At 38.1% G+C, this 17,195-nt stretch overlaps 1 protein-coding gene across 1 annotated transcript; it reads left to right on the forward strand.

Annotated features, from left to right (window-relative positions):
- Window positions 1–276: 276 nt before the first annotated feature.
- LOC100029547 (LYR motif-containing protein 1-like) lies at window positions 277–703 on the forward strand. The gene has a single exon (XM_056814678.1). The coding sequence runs from the start codon at window positions 335–337 to the stop codon at window positions 701–703; it is 369 nt and encodes a 122-aa protein (XP_056670656.1). The 5' UTR covers window positions 277–334.
- The last annotated feature ends 16,492 nt before the right edge of the window (window positions 704–17,195 follow it).

Genomic DNA, 17,195 nt, shown 5'->3' on the forward strand with positions numbered 1-17,195 from the left:
AGTGATGGGGTCATTAATATGGTCATGTCAAATAACTCATCCTGAGCTGGATTCTGTTGATTTTTGAGACAAGTGAAATTCATAGCTATGAAGATATTTCTGTTATTAGAGGCAACTAGAGGCTGAAGCAAAGTGATCACATCTAGTTCAATCCACTTGTGATTTTTTCTAAATTCAAACAAAATTAAATGTGTAGGAGTGCGGGGATCTGAAACAAAATGGGCTCGAATATTCAGGTTCCTTTACAATGAGGTGGTCCAGCCTGATCTTTCTTACCCTCGGCACTGTGGGTGTGTGTATGGTGAGGCAGGCATGATGGACACAGTTTCCTAAGATGACAACGGCAACACGACAAGAAATTCTTGGCCTGTACCGCAAGATTTTCAGGCTTGCAAGGAGGTGGCATGAAGCATCAGGGCAGACGGAAGACACCATCAGAGAAAAGCAGTATATTATAAATAAAGCCAGAATGTTGTTCCAGAAAAACAAAAATCTTACAGATTCAGAACTGATTAAACAATGTATAGATGAATGCACAGTGAGAATTGAAATAGGATTGCTTTATCAGATCCCATATCCAAGGCCGATTCACCTGCCTCCAACTGCCCTCTCTCCCCTTCAAAGTTGTGAATTTCAAAACCAGGAGAAGCTAAGGAAACTTTCCAGACCATTATATTTCAAGTCTCATGTTGAAATTTTGTAATCTAAGAAATAGGTTCTCTCTATGAACTGTGAGTCCACTAGGTATTGAGCACAAATTAGACGATGAATCTTTTCTCCTTGACTGAAGGCCAGGCAGAGAAAGGAAAGACAATGAATTTAGTCTCTCTTAAATACTTAAAAGATTTGGATTCCAAATCTCATTACATTAGTTCATATATGTCCTTGAATTTATCAGTGTCAGTCTTGCTAATAGGAAGATGCTAACTTCTAAAACATTGGCTCTGATCATGATCTTAAGTAACTTGTTAAATGAGTCAAAATATAGCAGAAATTATGTTTGTTTAAATTAATTTTTTGTGGAAATAATGTATCTACATATTCAGAATAGAGACATGGCAGTACTTATTAACATCTTCTCTTGGAAGTTCTTAAAATTATTATGAAAATCAAATTTGTACTGTGGACTATATTTTGTTTTGTATTTAAGTTAAAGATATGTTTAAAATAAGACCTTTTATGTGTTAGTTGTTCTGGTATGGGGGGGGGGTTGTTCTCTTGTCTCAAAGATATATAACTTCTCATTAATATTCAAGTAGGCTATTTTCTCTTTGACCATACTAGCAGAGTTTATCATACATACTGTAGTTACTATCACCCCCTTAACTGCTAGGGGAAGAGATCATATCATCTCAGGGAAATACCACAGATTCTTTGGGAAGTAATATAATATATTTCATTCTGTTCATGAAATGCATTCAAATAAATTCCAAAACCTGTGACATAAAAAAAAACACACAAAAAAAAACAATGGGGTGGCCCATACTTCTAGCAGTAGAAGAAAAGGAAACTGGATTTTTCGAAGAGTATAGCAAAACAGACTTGAGCAAATGTTCAAAGGCAGTAAGACAGTCCAGGTTAAACAACAGATGGAAGAACTCCTGTGACTTGGCCTCAAAAGGGCTGTTGGTGCTGGTCACATGATATGACCAATCAGACAGTGTTGTAGAGGGGACTTCTGTCAGACTTGGGAATTCTTTCTTTGGTGGCCCATGCTTTATAAAGCCTCTTCATGTAGCCTAGGTGCCCCAGGAAGATGGCGGTTACCTAAGACCTGAGGAGCAATGCCAGGAGACCAGTGCTATTTTCTCTATCTAGAGGTTGATCCCAGGGCAGAAACTTAGCTTCAAGGGAGGCTTCCCTGATTGTTAAAGTCCTAGCTTCAGCCTCACAGGTTTGAGGCCCACGGCTAAAGGAGGAAAATATCCAAAGTAGGAAAAGTAGAGGATAAATCTGTGGATCATTTCCACAGGTTGGGGACCTTTAACAAGTCTTCAGATCTTCGGAGGGAGTCGTCTCCACTTTCCCTGGGTAGCACCAGCTTCAGCCTGAACCCACAGGCACCTCTCTGGAGGCTTCCCTGGAAGCGAATTAGAGCATCCCACTCTCGAGGCTCACTCACGCTCCCCAGCCAAGTCAGAGCCTGAGAGCTCAGCAGAGAGCCAATTGCGGACAGCTCCCGCAGGGCCACTGTGACCTGCCTGGAATGCCAGTCCTGCCTTTGCATTCTGGGCGCCTACCCTGTGCAAAGGTCCCGAGAGGGAGGCAGCCAGGCAGTCGGCAATTCATTTTCATATGTGGGGCTGCTGGCTCTCCGTTGACAGGGTCGCCACTTAACATGCAGCCTTTCCTCTAGCTCTTCCCACTGCTCTCTCCTCACATCAGTGCAGGGGCCAGCCTGGAAGCAGCGAGTGTCTCGCCTAAGAGGCTGAAGACGGAAAAGATGTAGTGGGATATCAAAGCGTCCAGCTCTTTAGAGAAATGTTTGCAATAGTAGATTCTGATGTTTAGTGAGTCTGTGTTTTTATCAGGACAGATATCTCTGGAAGAACTATCCCGTGGAGTGGAGTGAGCTAGGAATTCCCTCTCAGCCTGTTGAGGTTACAAGGCAATTTGGGGACTAGGATTGGCTTTTCCTAGGGAGGATGAGGGGAATGACTTATAGGCACTTGTAAAGTCAATTACATCTGATTTAAGATAACCGATTACATCTCAATTAATTAGGAATAAACTAATGGACTCCAACTTTGTGAACTGACTGGGGATGAATTTGTTGGCTAGTCAGAAACTGGGATGGAGTCTCCTCATTGTGCTGGGCCTATACAAAAGGAGTAATTTCCACAGCAAGTCTCCTTTTCCTTGTTTGGATGGATTCAGAGTGCTGGAAGCAAGGCAAACATAAGAAACCTCTGAGCGAACTTTGGTCCCCAGGGAACTAAAGATACTCTGCCCTACCCCCAAGAACCAATTGATCACCTCACCCCCATCCCTAACAACAACAGCCTTTTGGTCCAAAAGATGACATTAGCCAGGGCACTGGTGAAATATGGAGATCTCCTGGACTTTCAATCACAATAAGTTCTAGAAAAGCAGTAGCCAAGATATAAAGCAGTTGCTTATGATTTCAAGCAGAAAAGGAGAGCCACATGGCCAAGTGGTGGGAATTCTTGAACCCTGGTCTTCTAGAAAAAGAAGGGAAATTTCTGAACAGCATGAGCTTTTGGGTGGTCTCTTGAGCAATTCCATATTATTTCCAAAGTAAGTACACAAGTCCTTAGTATAAAAGCATATATTTGGGGGGTTATTTATGTCTTTGAGGTGAAAGTTGAACACATCAGAATTTCACAGATCTGCCTCTTCAGCAGGCCTGTATTTGTTCCCCTTCTCAGGGGAGTCCTAACCATAAGATGAGAAAATGGGGGACTAGAGGTTTAATTTAATTAAATAAAGCATAATTATTAAGTTCCTACTCTGTGCTAGGTGTGAGGGAGGCCAGGACAAAAAAAAATGGTCTTTTCCCTCAAGAAGCTAATAGTCTCTTTTGGTCTCAGACACTTCCCAGCTGTGTGACCCTGGGCAAGTCACTTGACCCCCATTGCCTAGCCCTTACTACTCTTCTGCCTTGGAGCCAATACACAGTATTGACTCCAAGACGGAAGATAAGGGTTTAAAAAAAAAAAGAAGCTTATAGTCTACTGGGGGAGGGAGCATCATAGGTTTATAGAAAATTAAACATAAAATATGTGCAATGAAATTTCTAGAAAGAAAAACTGGGTGGAATGGGGAGAATCAGGATAGACTTCCTCTTGCAAGTGGCATTTGAGCTGAGCCTTGAAGGTGTCAACCAGATATCTTCCTAGGTGTCTAGCTCTAGACTGGAGTCAAAATGATTGAAAGAGCCATCAGAACCAGAGGGAGAGGCAAAGGTAGTTTTACTATAATGTTCTCAGTAGAATGGCATGAGTACAAGAACTTATCTCCTAGGGAAAGAGCCTACCAGATGCCAGACTAGCTAGTTTTTATTGTTCAAAGGAGACTACCATAGTTTAGGGATGTAAACATGGGATTAACTCTCCCCTGCCTACTTTTAAATTTAATCACAAGAAGCATGTACACCCTACTTACTTCCTAAGTGGGGGAACTCCGCAACCCATGTCTAAAGTGGGTGACAACTCAGAAACAATTGACTGCTCCCTGGGCAGTCCTGAGCAAAGTTACAGATAGCAATTGGTCCCTGTAAAATGGAGGAAGGGACAGGAAGTGATGTGAGGAAAGCACTATAAAAATCCTGAACTTCTTGTCTAAACAGACTTTCTCCTTCGAACTTGGCCTTGGAGAAGTTCTGACTTGGGACCTCAGACTGCTTCTGGTAAGACAACTCTTGGATTTCCCTTTGGACTACCACATGAGTGAATGAAAAGGTCGACTACTTTCCTGACTTCTGAAGAGACTAATTGCCAGAGGAGGCCATGTGGTTATTCACCACCAGGGCCTCTGGCTAAACAGTCCTCTGGCTGAGGGTCCTCTGATGGAGAGTTAATGATCCCTGCCTGGAGTAATTATCTAGTGTGACAGGTTAGATGCCTTCTCTACCCTCTTTCTCATTTCTTTGCTTTACTCTTTCCCTCTATTTTGTAAATAAAGCTGATAAAAAGTAATTTGACTTAAGATATATTAATTTCAGTGACCATATTCTCTTATATTTAGTCCAACCTTAATTTTTCACCCTTACAGGGGGAAGGATGTGACAATAAATTCATAGAATGGGCTTCACAATTAATTCTTGGAGTTGGTTTGGAGTCCTGGAAAAACAGGCCTATAATTGGCTTTATCTGAAAAATCTCTGAAATTTCTCCTATTTGAGATAACATTGTTTTATCTGGAAAAGTTCCTAAGATTGTTCTCAGGCCAGGTTCAGTTGGAATAGTCAGGTCCCCATTTCTCAAGCTTAGCTTATAATGGCAAAGGATTATTGTTACATATTCCAAACCTCTGGAAAAATTGAGGTATGAGCAAATCCAACTAATTATTATAGTCAATATTCCTTTCACTTTTTCCAAGGAAAGTAGATGAGGATTGGGAGTATATTCCAGGAATAGAAGAAAGCAGGTGTATTGTAATATTTTAAGAGTGCAGTGAAAGAAAATGATATGCTTGGAAAGGAAGGCTGTAGCCAGTGAAGACTTTCAAAAGTCAAATGGAGATGTTTGCATTTTATCCTAGTATCAAGAGAGAGCCATTGAAGTTTCTTGAACAGGGGTTAGTTTAGGAATATCATTTTGGTAGCTGTGTAGAGAATAGACTGGAAGAGGGAGAGACATGAAGAAGGCAAAAAAAACCCTAACTATTTTAACTATTGCAATGATATAGTTGAGAGGTATGCCTGCCTGACAATGATGTAGGCTGAAATGTCCTACAAACCCTGCCAAATAGTTGTGTAAAACAGAATTATTAATCCCTTTCTTTAATTTAACTGGGGACCTGATGGTCCTTTTACCATAGAGATGTGTAAAGATATAACAGCCCACAGTGAAAGGAAGTAGAAACCAGAGAGACAGGAAGTGATGTAAGAAGAAGTTATAAAAGGCCATCTGAAGACTGAGGGGGGCTTTTTGGACCTTTTTTATGGGTCGTTGTTAGTTTGTCATTGGGGGTTGGTTTCTGATGGTGTGGATTGGTGATTAGTTGGTGGTTGGGAGAATATATATATTGATTCTGCCTGGTGAACTAAGCTGATGGGTGATCAGCTGGACTTTCTCTAACAGTAGTTATAGGGTAGCTAGTTAGGCAATTTCTCTCTCTATCTCTTTCCTATATTTCCCTTCTTTTACTATATTCTCATTAAAACTAAAATTGTTAAAAGCTGCTCTCTTATTTTGTCAAACTCCTAATTTAACCCTTACAGTTGTAAACAATGAAAAGAACATGGAAACAGTAACTAGTTGATTAGTATGGGGCCAACTTTCAGATAAGACATTTGTCATTGCTTAGATTCACAATTCATATCATTCTTTTGAATTTTTGAATTTGAATTTTGAATATTTTGAACCAAGGTCCTTGGTTGAGGTCTCTGGATAGCAAGCACTGGTGGTTCACTTAGTCACACAGAACTGGGTTCAAACAATGCTCAGTTTCCATATTCACTGCCTCCCTTAGAGTCTGCACAGAAAAGAGCAAAATTTGAGCTCAAGTTGCCTCAGGATATTTAACATATCATTAGCACTCTATTTACATTGTGGTTTGTTTTGCCCCCACCAAGTCAGCAAACAGAGTGAATCATGAGTGAAGCTACACAGACTAAAGTGGACCATGGGTGAAGTGACATCAGTTCCTTGGAAACAGCAGGGCAACAACTGCCCAAACAAATGATCCCTTCCTTAATGACTAATCTAGATAAAAAGCATTCCTGAGAACCCCTACCCACTCTTACCCTTTAACTCTGTTTCTTTACCTTTGCTTACTTTACTTACTTATTAGACTAGCCACTCTATTACTGTATTCTCTTACAATAAAGCTTACTTCCTTGAAATAGACTCAGTTTGAGCTGCCAATCAATTCCTTGGATAAGACCCCAATCAGCATTACTCATATCATTAGAATTATGACTATAAGAATGAAGAAAAAGAGGACTGACTCAAAGGATGAATCAACTTAACTTCTCTTATACCTAGCAGACTGGCCAATATGGCAGCAAAGGAAAGTGATAAGTGTTACAGTGGATGTGGCAAAATTCAGACACTAATGCATTGCTGGTGGAGTTGTGAATAGATCTAACCATTCTGGAGGTCAATTTGGAATTATGCCCACAGGGCTTTAAAAGACTGCCTGCTCTTTGATCCAGTCATACCACTGCTGGGTTTGTACCCCAAAGAGATAATAAGGAAAAAGACTTCTACAAAAATACTTATATCCATACTCTTTGTAGTGGCAAAAAAAAAATGGAAAATGGGGAGGAGGGAAGGAGGTTCCATCGATTGGGGAATGGCTGAATAAATTGTGGTATCTGATAGTGATGGGATACTATTGTGCTCAAAGGAATAATGAACTCTAGGAATTCCATGTGAACTGGAATGACTTCCAGGAATTAATGCAGGATGAAAGGAGTAGAACCAAGAGAACATTGTACACAAAGACTGTGGTACAATCTAATGTAAAAGATCTCTCTACTAGCAGCAATGCAATGATCCAGGACAATCCAGAGGAACTTATGAGAAAGAATGCTATCCACATCCAGAGAAAGAACTGTGGAAACAGAAACACAGAAGAAAAACATGCTCAATCATGGGGATATGATTAGGGTTTTGATGTTAAAGAATTGCTCTACTGCAAATATGAATAATGTAGCAATAGGTTTTGAATAATGATACACATCTAACCCAGTGGAACTGCTTGTCATCTCCAGGAGGGGGGAGGGAAAGTGGGTGATCTTGAATCATGTAACCATGGAAAAATATTCTAAAGAAAAAAAAAGAAAAAACCCAGCAACTTCTAGGAGATATGTAGGGAAGATGACTAAGCCTACAAGCCTAGTGACTAGAAAGATAGTGGTATCCTTTATAGAAGGTGAAATATAATGTGTTCTATGAATTGAGATGCCTATGGGACAATCAAGTTAAAGAGACAAGACTGGGATTCAAGAGAATTACAGGGGCTAGAAATATTGATCTGCCTAGAGGTAAGAGTTGGCCTGAAGGCAACTGATGAAATCATCTAGAAAGAGAAGAACAAGGCCCAGGAGAGAATCCACAGATATACACACATATATTGGTGGCATGAGGGTAATGTTCCTGCTAAGAGGAGAAGGAGGGATCCAAGAACCAAGAGAGTATAGTGCCTGGAAACCCAAGGAGGAAAAGCTGTCTAGGAGGAGGGTTGATTGATAGTGAAAAATGCTAGAGAGAGACCAAGAAATGCAAAAAATGCAGGGCTTTGGAGTGTAATGGAGAAGGTGGTTAAAAAAAAAAAAGGATCTAGGAGAGACAGCTGATGTTTAGGTTGGCTCAGAGAGAGAAGGGGTTTGATTAGTCTCCCTTTTCAGCCTTCTCTCCTCAGCTATGGCTGCTCTCACAGATTGGCTTTTCTTCCTCTCATCCTCCTCCATTCCTGAAGCCAAAATGTTTCCCTCCCTCCTTAAGCTGGTCCACTCATAATTGATTCAAATTTGGGAAAGGATTGTCACTTTAATGTCAATTAATTCAATTAGTGTAATACAAAGGAATAGTTGGCAGGGAAAAGAATGGGAAAGGAAAATGGGGAAAGGGGGGGTCCCTTCTCTAACTAATACCTTTCCCCTCCCTCCTCGAGTTTTGGGGAAAACTCAGGCTTTGGCAACCTGAGCCCCCTGAAAGATAATCAGGTTGACTGACTCTGGTTTTGACCCTTTGGCCACAGTTCAGACCCAGGGCAACAGGAGTTGAGGTAAAGTCTGATAGAGACTCCAAATGTATTTTTTTGGTTCCTCTTCAGTACTCTTTTCAATTGGGAAATGTTGGGGGGAAGGATATCTAGTCACTAGCAGGAAAAAAGGTGGGTAACCCTCAGGAGAAAGTCTTAACCAGCCCTCTCTCTTCAGCTTCTCAAAACTGAGAGACCAACTGCTCTTCAGAAGGAACCTTCTGTCTCTTCAAGATTCCAGCCTCCTTGGGCTCCTCCCCCGACAAGGAGAAAACTCTTCTTTTAGTGCCAGCCTGTCACAGGAGGTAGGAAAGAGATGAGGCTCAGCCAGAGAAAGGATAATTTTATCAACCAGTTATGGGCTACGCTATGTATTTTCTACATTTTCTGAGGGATAAAATAAAGGCTGAACAATACTGTCTTGTTAAGATGAGCACTTGCACAAGAGAAGAGAATGAGCAAAATTGTCTAAAGACTGAACATTATGAGCTTGAACTGTAAAAATAGACTCGAACTCTGGACTTCAATCCCCAGAAGCCCTTGCTCCACTTCCCCAGAATGCTTTGAATTCTCAAGTGGGCCGAGATCGAGAAGGTATTTATCCTGATTGCAAAGGCTTTTGTGCCTCTTTTGGACTTCCATTTTGGAGCAGACGCATCTCTTTCATGATGTGAGGTTATCTTGTCTAGGCCTCTCTGGCCTAGGCATGTGCTTTTTATTCTGTATTTTCTTTAATCTTTAACCTTTAATAAACCTCATAAAAATATAATACTCCTTGCGGAGAGAAACTAATTTCTACCTGCCTCAGTTTCCTAAATTTTTAACTGTAACAGAACCTTATGTATTGCTATTCCTCTTCCTTAAATCTCAAAGACTATACATAGTTAATATTTTTCTGTATTGGATCCTTTCCATTATAAATCAGAAAGTAGCTAATAATAGCTTATAGTAATATAATCTTTTAAGGGTTCACAAACCAATTTACATTATCTTATTTTATCCTCACAGCAATATTGTTGTGCTACTATTATCTCATTTTACAGATGAAGAAGCTGAGGCAGACAGGTTAAGAAACTTTCACAGAGTCATATAGTTAGTAAGTCAGTTCTTCCTCACTCCAGGTCCAGATGTATTCTAAGCCACCTATGTGCCTGAAGCTTTGCTCCACATCTTCTAGCTTTGGTATTCAAACCTAGAACCAACAGGGGTTGGTAGAGGTACAAATTGGTTCATACATTTGGAGAAATAATTTGGAATTGTATCAAAAGACTTGCTAAACTGGGCATAGCCTCTGATCCAGTTTCTGATTTTTGTTGTAGTTGTTCAATCATTTAGTCATGTCCCACTCTTCTTGGCCCCATGAACCTGGCTTCAAGGATAAAGAAAATGTAGTCTTTGGGCTATCTAGTGTGTAATTGGAAATCTTGTGCCTTTGAAATACATTTCCCAGGAGCCCACTGACTTACTGTTGTTACTCACTGACATAGACAGGGGGATAAATAAGAAGATTTTCTGTGGCTAACACTCTTTGCTTCCTATTGGCCACTGTGATGGAGTGGGGTTTTTGAACAGGTAGATTAGCCAGGGGCATGTGGTTTTATTTTGTTACTTCTAGTGATTATTAATAAATCTTTTAAAATATAATATTTTAAGTATTGTACATTAATTTTAATTTTTAAACTAGTCATAAACACAAGTATTCCTTGTTTTCCAGAATAGGTCTATTTCCACTGAATTGACTATTTAAAAAAACTTGTTTTCTTCCTGACATTAATTAGAAAATTAGAGACAAGTTTCTAAGGACAAAAATTTCCACAAAATAAAGGAGTGATAGCCTGATGGCAGCTGTCCATTGGTAATCTACAAGCAAAGGCAAATATCGCTACTTAGTAGTTCATTTCCCCTTTCCAGAATTCTAGACCCTCTCCTTTTTTTCAAACTCTACTTAAAATACAGTAATTTCCTTTAGACATCAGAATCTAGACTTTACATTTTGACTTCACAGATTTTCTCTTCATTTTAAACATACTTGTATGACTCTAGGCTGCAGTTTTGTACTTCACCAAATGATGTCCCTACTAGATAATGTATTCACTCATTTAATTGTCCATTTGTGTTCATAAAATGAGTTAATTCCCTTACTTAACAATTCTTCAAATTAAAAATTCTCATAGAATAAGTAGAGACAAAGCATATTCTAGCTGGAAGAAACTATAGTGATCATCTATGTCCAACCCCCTTATTTTACACATGACAGAGCTAATTCCCTGGAACAGTTAAATAATATGAAGATAGCTATAGTAGATGAAAAAGAAATACTACCTAAAAAAACTTATTTTAGTAAATAAATTTACAAGGAACGATTTTATAAAAATACAGATAGTTTTCTGCCTTCGTTGGTGGATAAATTGTTATGATGAAGTATATATAATGTCCCAAAAAAGTCTTGATGCAGTTAAGCTTCATAACAACACTGCATTTCTGATCAAACTAGCAAAGATAACATAGCAGGAATGTGGAAAGATGAGTGCACTGAACACCAACGCTAGTAGAGCTATGAATAAGTTCATATGTTCTGGGAAACAATTTGGAATTGTGTCCAAAGAGTCACCAAACCCAGCCTCTGATTTTTGTTGTGGACCCAGACCATCAGACCTGAGGGGCTCATCTTCTGATGTCATATCTTTTAGCACTTTAATACTGTTCAAAGAACAAGGTTGTGATCCAGTTAGAAGCCATGCCACTTAGCAGTGGTCTCTACATCTCAACGAGATCCAAAAAAGAGGGGAAAGTCCTAAATGTACAAAAATATTCAGAGCAGCTTTTTTCATGGCAAATAATTGGAAACTTGAGGGAATGTCTATTAACTGGATACTAGTTAAACATGTTATGGTTGATGAATATGATGGAAAGCTACTTGACTATATGAAATAATGAAGAGTTTCTGAGAAACCTAGGAAAATTTGTACAGTACTATAGCATTTCATCACATTCACTTTCCATAACTTGTTCAATCATCCTCCAGTTTATGGGAGCAGATGCAAAATGAAGTGAACAGAACACAAAACACAGAGAACAATTTCCGTATTAGCAACAGTGTTGAAAAGACAACTTTGAAAAACTTGAGAATTCTGATCAGCACATTAACAAAGCACAATTCTAGAGGACTCATGATGAAACATGCTGCCCTCCTCTTGAAAAAGAGGTGATGGATTTAGAGTTCAGATTAAGACATATTTTTTTGGACATAGCCAATGCAGAAAGCTGTTTTGCAATGTATCAAAAATACTTATAGTGGCATTTTATTGTTTTATCCAAGTGCTGGAAATTAAAGGGGTGAGATCAATCAAGGAATAATTGAAAAATGTATTGTTCATGAATGAAATAAAATATTATTTCACTAGAGGAAATTTTGCAAAGGATGATTTCAGAGAAACATGAAAAGAATTTTATTAATTAATGCAGAGTGAAATGAGCAAAAACACAAAAATCATTCATATAGTACCAAAAACACTGAAAAAAGACAACTTGGAAAGACTTAAGAATTTTAATCAATGTAGTGACAAAACATGATTCCAGAAAATTGATGATGAAGAATACTATCTACAGCCTGATAGAGAAGTAATGAACTAAAATGCAACAGAACACCCTTTTTGAAAGTGGCCAATATGGGGATTTGTTTTACCCAATTATGCATATTTGTTCCAAGGATTTTGCTTTTCTTTTTTTTCCCAGTAGGGGAAGGGAGATGTAAGAGATACAAAAAATTATTTGCTGATTGAAAAAAAATAAGAAAAAAAGAAATGAGGAAAAGAACAAAAACGTTTAAAAAAAAACCTAGAAGGGCTCTCCAGGGAAATGAATAGAACCACAATTTGTATAAGGGGATCTTAACGTCTTTGTATATGTAATGTACTACCTTGACAGTCTAGTGAAACCTTTGGACTCCCCAGAAATCTATTTGTTACCAACATTCATAATCGAAGGAAATGCTAAATTTCAGTTAGAGATTAGTAGAAAGATTTTAATTTTTCCCATTAAATTTCATAAAGCCCCTGAAATCTGTCTACCAAGAGGGTCATCGATGGACCCCAGGTTAAGAACCTATGATTTATACAATTAGCACATTGTAATGATTATATGTAATTGTAAAGTAAATTTTATTATAGAATCCAAATCAAAAAAGGACTTTGTAGAGCTAAGTGTTACCTTAAAGGCTCTCCTGCTTCTCCCATGCATTCATCAAAATCATATAAGATTCCCTTAACTTCAATTGTCTCACCCTTAACTGCTCTTCTGCCTTAGAACGGATACTTAGAATTGATTCTAAGGCAGAAGGGTAAGGGTTTTTATTTTTATTTTTTAATTTTATTTAATTAGTCAATTTAGAATATTTTTTCCTTGGTTACAAGAATCATGTTCTTTCTCTCCCCTCCCTCTACCCCCTCCCATAGCCAATGAACAATTCCACTGGGTTTTACATGTGTCTTTGATCAAAACCTACTATTTCCATATTATTGATGTTTGCATTAGGATGATCATTTAGAGTCTACATCCCCATTTATACCCCCATCGACCCATGTAATCAAGCAGTTGTTTTTCTTCCATGTTTCTACTCTCACAGTTTTTTCTCTGAATGTAGATAACATTCTTTCTCATAAGTCCCTCTGAATTATTCTGAATCATTGCATTGCTACTAATAGAGAAGTCCATTACATTCGATTGTACCACAGTGTATCAGTCTCTGTGTACAGTGTTCTCCTGGTTCTGCTCCTTTCACTCTGCATCAATTCCTGGAGGTCATTCCAGTTCACATGGAATTCCTCCAGTTCATTATTTCTTTGAGCACAATAGTATTCCATCACCAATATAGACCACAATTTGTTCAGCCATTCCCCAATTGAAGGACATCCCCTCATTTTCCAATTTTTTGCCACCACAAAGAGCGCAGCTATGTATATTCTTGTACAGGTCCTTTTCCTTATTATCTCTTTGGGGTATAAGCCCAGCAGTACTATGGCTGGATCAAAGGGCAGACAGTCTTTTATCGCCCTTTGGACATAGTTCCAAATTGCCCTCCAGAATGGTTGGATCAATTCACAACTCCACCAGCAATGAATTAATGTCCCTACTTTGCCACATCCCCTCCAACATTCATTACTTCCTTTGCTGTCATGTTAGCCAATATGCTGGGCATGAGGTGATTACCTCATAGTTGTTTTGATTTGCATTTCTCTGATTATAAGAGATTTAGAACACTTTTTCATGTGCTTATTAATAGTTTTGATTTCATTATCTGAAAATTGCCTACTCATGTCCCTTGCCCATTTATCAATTGGGGAATGGCTTGATTTTTTTGTACAATTGATTTAGCTCTTTATAAATTGAGTAATTAGACCTTTGTCAGAGGTTTCTGATATGAAAATTGTTTCCCAATTTGTTGCTTCTCTTCTAATTTTGGTTGCATTAGTTTTGTTTGTGCAAAACCTTTTTAATTTAATGTAATAAAAATTATTTATTTTACATTTCGTAATTTTTTTAACTCTTTCTTGGTCTTAAAATCTTTCCTTTCTCAAAGATCTGACAAGTATATTATTCTGTGTTCATCTAATTTATTTATAGTTTCCTTCTTTATATTCAAGTCATTCATACATTCTGAGTTGGTGTAGAAGGTAAGGATTAAAAAAAAAATATATATATATATATATATATAATGGGGGGAGAGGGGCAGCTGAGTAGCTCAGTGAATTAAGAGCCAGGCCTAGAAACAGGAGGCCCTAGGTTCAAATCTGGCCTCAAATACTTCCCAGCTGTGTGACCCTGGGCAAGTCACTTGACCCCCATTGCCTAGCCCTTACCACTCTTCTGCCTTGGAACCAATACACAGTATTGATTCCAAATGGAATGTAAGGGCTTTTAAAAAAATAAAAATAATATAATATTATTTGAAATATATAAGAACTTTGACAATATTCTGAGTTTTAATATTAAGGGAAACATGGAACAGAAAAATATACCCTAGCCAAAAGTGTTTGCCACTCAAAACTGGGACACTAATGCATTGCTGATGGAGTTGTGAATTGATCCAACCATTCTGGAAGACAATTTGGAATTATGCCCAAAGGGCTTTAAAAGAATGCATGCCCTTTGATCCAGCAATACCACTACTAGGTTTGTACCCACAAAAAGATAATGGAAAAGGATTGTACAAAAATATTCATAGCTGCGCTCTTTATGGTGACAAAAAAAAATTGGAAAATGAAGGAGTATCCCTTGATTGGGGATTGGGTAAACAAATTGTGATATATGATAATAATGGAAAACTATTGTGCTATAAGGAATGATGAACTGCTTGATTTCTATATGAACTGGAAAGTCTTCCATGAACTGATGCAGAGTGAAAAGAACAGAACCACGAGAACACTGTACACAGAAATTAAAACATTGTGGAACAATCAAATGTATTCAATGTTGCTATTAGTAGCAATGCAATGATCCAAGACAATCCCAAAAGACTCTGAAAAAAGAATGCTATCCACAGCAAGAGAAAGAACTATGGGAGTAGAAATGCAGAAGCAAAGCATATGATTTATCACTTGTTTATGTGGGTATATGATTTGGGGTTTTGGTTTTAAAAGATTATTCTATTACAAAAATGAATAATATAGAAATAGGTATCAAGTAATAACACATGTATAACCCAATGGAATTGCTTGTCAGTTCTGGGAGAAGGAACGGAAGAGGGGTGCAAGAGAAAATGATTAATGTAACCATGGAAAAAAATTTTTTTAATTTTTAAAAAATTTCCCCACTAACATGAAAGAGATTTATCGAGGCCTTCAATGGGAAGAAGAGTTTGCTTCCTCTAAATGCTCCTGCTTGTGGATAACTTTGTCCTAATTTGTAATCAAGTCCTGAAACACTGCAGAGGCTCCTAATCTATTCCAACATAATTCAAAAGAGTATAGCCTAGCAACTACCTACCAGAAAAACCACTTATATGTCAGATGTCTATTATTCAATTTACAATAAGCAGTTAGATGGTCCACCTGTAGAATGGTCCATAGGGACACTTTTGTTACTGTTTATTGTTCAGTCCTGTCTGATTCTGTGACCCCATTTAGGATTCTCTTGGCAGAAATCCTGGAGTGTTTTGCCATTTCTTTCTCCAGCTCATTTTACAGACGAAGAACCAAGGCAAGCAGGGTTAAATGATTTGCCCAAAGGTTATATTGCAAGTAACTATCTGAGGCTGGGTTTTAACTTTGATCCTCCTGTCTCAGGGGCACTGTGCCACCTAGTTAAGGAAAGGAACAGTTATCTAAAACAAATAGTGTTACTTATTTCTATTTACTAGTTCTTTCTCTGGAGGCAGACATGCACAAGTTATAGTTCAAATAATATTTCTGTTGCTGTATGTAATGTTCTCTTGGTTCTTCTTATTCCATTCTTTATAATTTCATGTAAGGCTTTCCATGTTTTTGTTGTTGTTGTCGTTAACCTATTTGTCACTTCTTACAGGACAGCAGTATTCCATCATAATCATATGCCACAACTTGTTTAGCCATTCTCCTACTGATAGGCATCCCTTCAATTTCCAGGTCTTTGCCACCACAAAGAGAGCTGCTATAAATATTTTAGAATGTATAGATTCTTTTCCTTATTCCCTGATCACCTTAGAGAATAAACCTAATGGTGGCATTGCGCTGTCAAAAGGTATCCACAGTTTTATAACTCTTTGAGTATAATTCCAGATTGCTCTCTAAAATAGTTAGATTAGTTTTTAATTCTACCAACATTTCCTACATTCCAAGTTTCTGCAAGGGCCTGAAAGGAAAACTGGAAGCCAAGAAGACCTGGGTCAAATTGTACGTCTGCTACATACTGGCTGTTTCCTCACCCAGGAGTCCCCTACATCAATGAAATCACAAGTCCCTAAGCCTCACCTCTATTCTCACCAAACTTGGGGGGGGGGGTTAATTCACAAATATAAGAAATGAATTTTTGTAATATAAGTAATTTATGATTTGGGGACTGTCTTTCCTCAAATAAAATCTAAACTAAATGCTACTTACATGATTATTATAGGGCTCAATTACAGTTTCATTCTCTGGTTTCCCAACTTTCAAACCAATAGATAATTAAAAGTAATAATAACCAACATTTATATGTTCTTTAAGGTTTGCAAAGGTTTGTTTGCAAACATGTCATCTCATTTGATCCTCCCAATATACCTGTGAGATGTGGAAACCAAGCTAAGAGCAGTCAAGTGACTTACCAATGGTAATACAACTAGTACAAAGCATTATTTGAATTCAGGACTATGCCCCTTAACTACTTCAAAGGAGATGTAGTTAATTGAATGTCTCCAGTAAAAGACCAAATTCAATTTTTGTTGTTCAGTCATTTCATTCATGTCCAACTGTTCGTGAGCTCATTTGTGGTTTTCTTGGTGAAGATAATGGTTTTTCATTTCCTTCTCTAGCTAATTTTACAGATGAGGAAACTGAGGCAAACATGGTTAAGTGACTTGCCAAGGGTCTCTCAGCTGGTAAGTGCCTGAGGCCAGGTTTGAATTCAGGTCTTTTTGACTTCAGGTTCAATGCTGTATCTACTCTGTCACCTCACTGTTCTTCCAAATTCTGTACACAACAGTTATAACAATAGAGGGGGAAAGAGTCAGATTTCAAGTCAGAGGACCAAAATTCAAATCCTAAACTGATATTTGTATGAACTTGGGCAAGTCACAACCTATATTTGACAGTTTTTGTTGAATTATCATTTACCTGGATTCTAACCTA

This window comes from Monodelphis domestica, chromosome 2 (assembly GCF_027887165.1).
Source record: "Monodelphis domestica isolate mMonDom1 chromosome 2, mMonDom1.pri, whole genome shotgun sequence".
Lineage (NCBI taxonomy): Eukaryota > Metazoa > Chordata > Mammalia > Didelphimorphia > Didelphidae > Monodelphis > Monodelphis domestica.